General features: G+C 54.5%; 1 protein-coding gene across 1 annotated transcript; it reads left to right on the plus strand.

Annotated features, from left to right (window-relative positions):
- Positions 1-2,290: 2,290 nt before the first annotated feature.
- Positions 2,291-3,178, plus strand: CTRU02_210641 (gag protein; the record flags this gene model as incomplete). The annotated part of the gene is made up of 1 exon (XM_036722106.1): positions 2,291-3,178. The coding sequence occupies one exon, from the start codon at positions 2,291-2,293 to the stop codon at positions 3,176-3,178; it is 888 nt and encodes a 295-aa protein (XP_036586478.1).
- Between the last annotated feature and the right edge of the window lie 2,535 nt (positions 3,179-5,713).

The following is a 5,713-nucleotide window of genomic DNA, read 5'->3' on the forward strand; positions in this document are numbered from 1 at the left end:
TTGATACTATAGGTGAGGTAGACGAATCATAATCACCTTTGGCAGGAGAAGACATGGAAGCTGTGCAGGCCAAGAGATTTTAAGCAAACAGAGACAACAAACGGCCCAAAAAACAAATAGCACAGACTCTCGTGCCGTCCCGATCGTTTGGTGTAACTCAACGCTAAAGTATTTGATTTAGATAGCACTATCTTCGGATCCGAAGGTGAAAATCATAGAGATTAGGTTGATTAAATTATGTATTTGACTGACGTTTTTCCTTTGCAGAAGCGGAATGTGAAGTAAACATTACGAGCGATGTTCATGGTTCTTCTTCATCCCCTAACGTCTACTACCAGTATACCCATGTCTAAAGGCTAATTTTGTCGGGTCCGCAGAACCCGAGAGACAGCAAGCCCTTCGTCTACAGAATCCAGTCCACCCTGCACTCTCACCTGAAAAGCGGAATTCTTCAGAACTTCTCGAACTGATTTTTCCTCGGTGGAGCGGCAGCAGGGGTCAAGCCAAGTCGGCACTCGAGGTCCCGTCAGGTGGCACAGCACCTCAACAGCGGGCGTTTTTGTCATCTGCCGAAAACGACCAAGCTTTCGTTACCAACGCCAACTGATTTGCTTCGTTGAAACGTTGCGACCAATATTATTTACCTTTCGGGGAACTTCTTTCTTTGAGACAACCTGCTTTTGTAGGGATAGCATGTCGATGCCAAAGTCGACGAACTTTACCACACATGGTCAATTACCCGCACCTACATCGTCTCGGGACAGGGATATCCTCGCATGTCACAATTAGGTTGTTATCGGGCCACAGACCAAGTCGGGCCACTTCGGATGCGTCTTAATCCACTACGACGGCTACTACGCATTCATGTTGAATCTCTTGGCCTAGACTTTAGGTGGCACGTCAACCTATTAAATTACACTTGCCGTAAAGTTCTGAAGCGTATCCGTACGCGAACTTTCTTCGGTACGGCATTCGGCCCCCAATATCATATATCACTCACGTGTCGTAAAGTGCCCAAGGGGGCCGGGAAGGGCTTGTTTCCAAGTCTGGTTTAGACTGAGGCTCTCTGACCCAAGCACCAGCTTCGCCAAGTATAACTGTAACTTCGTCTGCTCGGAATCGCTCCGTCGTCGGGACTCGGTTTCCATGGCAAGCGTCGGCAACGGTCACGATTTGCAGAGACTGGTCCCACCTAGCGTCTACTCTGCACAACGGAGGAGAATAGCCTATTCATTGTAGCCATCCCTGACCTGCGCTAATTAGTGCCACGTACAACGCAAGGTACTGCATAGTAACGTCCGAGGAATATACAGGGGCCCGGGAACCTACGGCAGTCCGCAGGGCGCACTAGGTCAAAATTCAAACATTGCCTAATTAGGATGTATAAACGAAATAAGCATATACTACCCGTATAGATAGTTAAGCTTCTTATCTTTACTATATAATTATTACAAATTTAAGCGAATTTTATATTTCGTATATATATATATATAGAGTTTTACGAGACCGTATAGGAGTATATTCTTAATTCTTAATAATAATATTTACTATATTTTATACGAATATGTTTTTAAGGTGCCTTAAGCAGGCTAACCTAGACTACTTCTTAGTAAAACTACTATAGAAGTAGAAGACGTATGTATTTTGTTTAGGGAATTGATAGGGACGCATCACGAATTGATAGGGACGCATCTGTCAGATTGAGCGCGCTACGCGAGGCTTCGGCAACGCTCGGCAGAACACTATTTCCGAGCGCCGAGCCCCGGGTCAGGGGGTGGCATACCCCCTTCCCTACGCGCCCCTGAAGGGCCCTTAGACAGTTACACACATAACGGAATATACATCGTTCTGAACCCTCAATTCGACAATTAACAGTCTGATACGTGCTGCGTTTACGTTAAACGCCGCCAGCCATCTATTCTACGCATACGAAAGCCCTTTCTACGCGCCCAATTGAACCCCTATCGTCGAAATGTCCTCCTCAAGCGCGAAAATCACCCTGAATACCCCTGCCGACTGGATCCTATGGATCGACCAGCTGCAGTCGAAGGCCAAGTCCTACGACCTCTGGCGATATATCGATCCCCAGCGCCCAGGCGCCTTAAACACGGGACAAACGCGTCTCGAGCGGCGGATGGAGCGGCCGAAGCGCCCCGAAATATACGATCACCCCAAGACCGGCAAAGCCGAAGTGCTAAACGAAGACGCCGACTACGAAACGCGCGCACAAGCGCTGGAGGAGCTCTCGGCAGCCAATCTCGCCCTGTATAAGGAACGTCGGTCTGAATATATGGAGCGCTCCAAGACCCATGAAGCGTTCCTGAAAGGGATTCGCGTGCTCGAAGACTGGGTCCGAGATACAGTCAGCACCTCTCTCCTCAAGAGCTGCTGTACCGCGGACCGCGCACTGGACCGCTGGGTCTACGCGTTGAAGGAACGCGTAGGGATAACCACTCGTGAGAGACGCACCGCCGCGAGCGAAGCATATAAGAGAGCGCTCCAGATACCGGAGCGGAAGCGACTCGCAACGAAGAAAGAGCTGGAAGAGTGGCTTACGAAGTGGGAAGAATCAATCCACGAAGCAGCAGCGGCGGGCGTCCCGGGTACCGAGCTCCCCAGTATATGGTTCCCGGAATTCACCTACGCCGTGAGCCACAGCTACGCCGATACATGGATCTTCTCATACCAGACCGTCAAGGACGAACGCGTCGAAAGCGAGAAACTGAGCGTTGGAGAAGTCCTGTCAGACGCGCGGCGGTTCCTACAAACAACCTCTCAACACAACCCGAAGAAGCAGGCCGGACGCGGAGCGTTTGGTCCTACCACAGAAGCCACTTCAAGAAACGAAGAGGAAGGGGAACGAACTTCCCCCGCGCGCCTAACGGTACCAATGAGAAGCAGCCGGGGATCTCGAGGAAACACGCGCTCCAGAGGAGGAGCTCGCAGAGACCGGTCGCGGAAGAGAAGCGATGGGGAGAGCGAGGGCAACCGGCTGTGCCCTGCGTGCCTGAAACCTCACCCGCTCTCGAAGTGCTGGCTCGTCAACGAACGGGAGCGCCCTGAGTGGTACGAGCCGAGTAGAGAGCTTCTCGCGAACCTCGACGAGCGGATGAGAAAAGACGAAACGCTCGCAAACCGTGTCAGGAAGGTGAGAGAACCAGCGAAAGAAGAACACTGACTATATGGCCGAAGCAAGGGGACCGTCCCGAGTGCCTTCCACACCGCTCCGGAGACATACGAGCTCTTCAGATCGGCGATCCTGGACTCTGGATCAACGATCCATGTATTCAACGACCCCTCGTGGTTCACCACACTGTCAGGAGCGCCAGCAGGCGACTACTTATGGGCAGGCGCTCAGCAAGTGGCTATCGAAGCATACGGAACCGTCGACATCAGAGTCAGAGAGCAGGGGAGCACTGTTACGAAGCTCCGCCTCTACGACGTCGCACTCTGTACCGGCTTCGCGAGCAACCTGGTTTCCCTCACGCGCCTACGCAGGAGAGGCTTCTGGTGGGATATGAGTCCCCGGAATAACTGCTTACGACGCGCGGACGGAACGTTTCTCTGCGCTCTCACAGAAGTTGCTGGCCAGCAAGTCCTGGACTACCGAAAGATCGACGCGGCATTCGCAACGGCGCCAGTCACGCGAAGCGCGGCACCAGACGACCCCAAGCCGCGCAGAAGGCACAACTACACAACGGCGACGCGCAGGAAAGCAATCAGCGCAAGCGCTGAACTCTGGCACCGCAGACTAGGCCACGCGGGACCGGAAGCTATCCGCCACCTGGCCAATTCGGCGCGAGGAGTCCGGCTCGCCTCAGGGGGTGGTCCAATAACAACAGTTGACTGCGACGCTTGTGGCGAAAGCAAAGCACGCCGGATGGTTCGCCGAGCGCCCCGAGAATCCCTGAAGCGCGCAAAGCCTGGTGAGAGGCTCGCACTGGACTTCCACGACTACGAAGAAGGTTACGAAGGGTACACGTCAACCATGATCATCGTGGACCGCGCAAGCGGTCTAGCGTGGGACTTTTACCTTACGGGACGCACTACTGACGTTCTGCTAACGACCCTGACGGACTTCCTGGAGCTCCTGAAGACCCATTACGACATATCAGTGAAGTTCCTGGAGACCGATGGGGAGCTCGAAAAGCACTTACGCGTGACCCAAATGCTAGCAGCACGCGGGATAACAATAGAGCCATCGGCTCCTAATACACAGTCACAGAATGGAGGCGCTGAACGCGGGGCGGCAGCTATCAAAGAGCGCGCGAGGGCAATGGCTAGAAGCGCAGCGCTACCGGACGTGCTTTGGCCGGAAGTCACGAAAGCAGCCACCTACGTCTACAACCGAACGCCGTCAGCAGTCAGGGGGTGGAAGTCGCCGTACGAGCGCTTCCACAGACAGTTCTGGCACGAGGAAAGCGGCTTCTACGCGCGCCCAGACCTCTCTCATCTGCGCTCATATGGGTGCAAAGCGTACGCAATGACTACTGATGCGCAGCTGAAGCGCAACAGGCGCCAGAAACTCGCTCCGCGTGCCTGGATAGGCTACCTAGTCGGCTACACATCAAGCAACTCGTTCCGGATATGGAATCCCCTGCGTAGTGAAGTATTTACCACGCGCGATGTGGTGTTTAACGAGAAATGCCACTTCGACGGCAACGTCAGGTCCCTAGTGGAAGAAATCAACCACCTCGACCTGCAGGCGATTCAGCAGCGCATAGAGGAGCTGATCAGACAGACCACGGGCTCAGAAAACTATATACAAAGCGCTGACGAAGAAGCAGAAGAAGTCTCAGAGCACGCCGATCCCGGTGAGCCTGCCCTGGAAGCAGCAGAAGCGCTCGGGCACCATAACGCTGAAGCGGACGCGCCTAAGCAAGTGGAAGGGCAATACACGGGAGCGCGGTTTGAGCCCTTTCCGACGCCGGAGGCGTCGCCTCCCACATCCTTTCTCGCGGTGCTCACCGAGCTCGACGTGAGGGGGTGGGGAGAAGAGCATACGCGGGATATCCCCGCTACGAAGCCCATCTATAAGAAGGTCACACCACGGACGTCGTACAAAGCCGCTTTTCTAGCTGGAACGACGCTTCACAAACAAAACCCTAGACGTCAAGACGGCCCACGAAGGGATCGCGTTGTGCCTGGCCAGCCGCGCGCCCCTGAGAGGGTTTCCGAGGCAACCTTCACCGTGAAATCCGGGAATGACGGCGCGGATGAAGGCCCTTTGGAAGACCAAGTTACAGGTCAGCAAGAGGCAAGTGAATCCCAGGAAGGTTGCTCCGTGGTAGAAGCGTTTGAGACAAGTGAGCCCAGCTCCCACAGAGACCGGAGCCAGACGCTCGCAGAAGAGACGAAGGATCTCAGAGCGCGCGGTAACCGGGATGTGGTGACTGCGTTGGCGCCGACCGAGCTCCGCTCCCGCGTGGAAGCGCAAGGCCGAAAGAAAGGCGCCTACTGGAGGGATCTGGCCCCTTTGCCAACGTCTCACGATCAGTTGCAACGTCACCCTTTCCGGGAGGAGTTCCTGCGCGCTGAAAGAAGCCACCTAGACGGGCACAAGGAGTCCCGCTCGTGGGAAGAGGTCGCAAGAAGCGCCTCGCGCGGCTACCAGGTCCTCGGATGCCACTGGGTATACACTTACAAGCTTGATAAGCACGGGCGATTAGCCAAATTCAAGGCACGCCTGGTTATTCGAGGAGACCAGCAAGCA

The sequence above is a fragment of the Colletotrichum truncatum genome, assembly GCF_014235925.2.
Source record: "Colletotrichum truncatum strain CMES1059 chromosome Unknown Contig_0007, whole genome shotgun sequence".
Classification (NCBI taxonomy): Eukaryota; Fungi; Ascomycota; class Sordariomycetes; order Glomerellales; family Glomerellaceae; genus Colletotrichum; species Colletotrichum truncatum.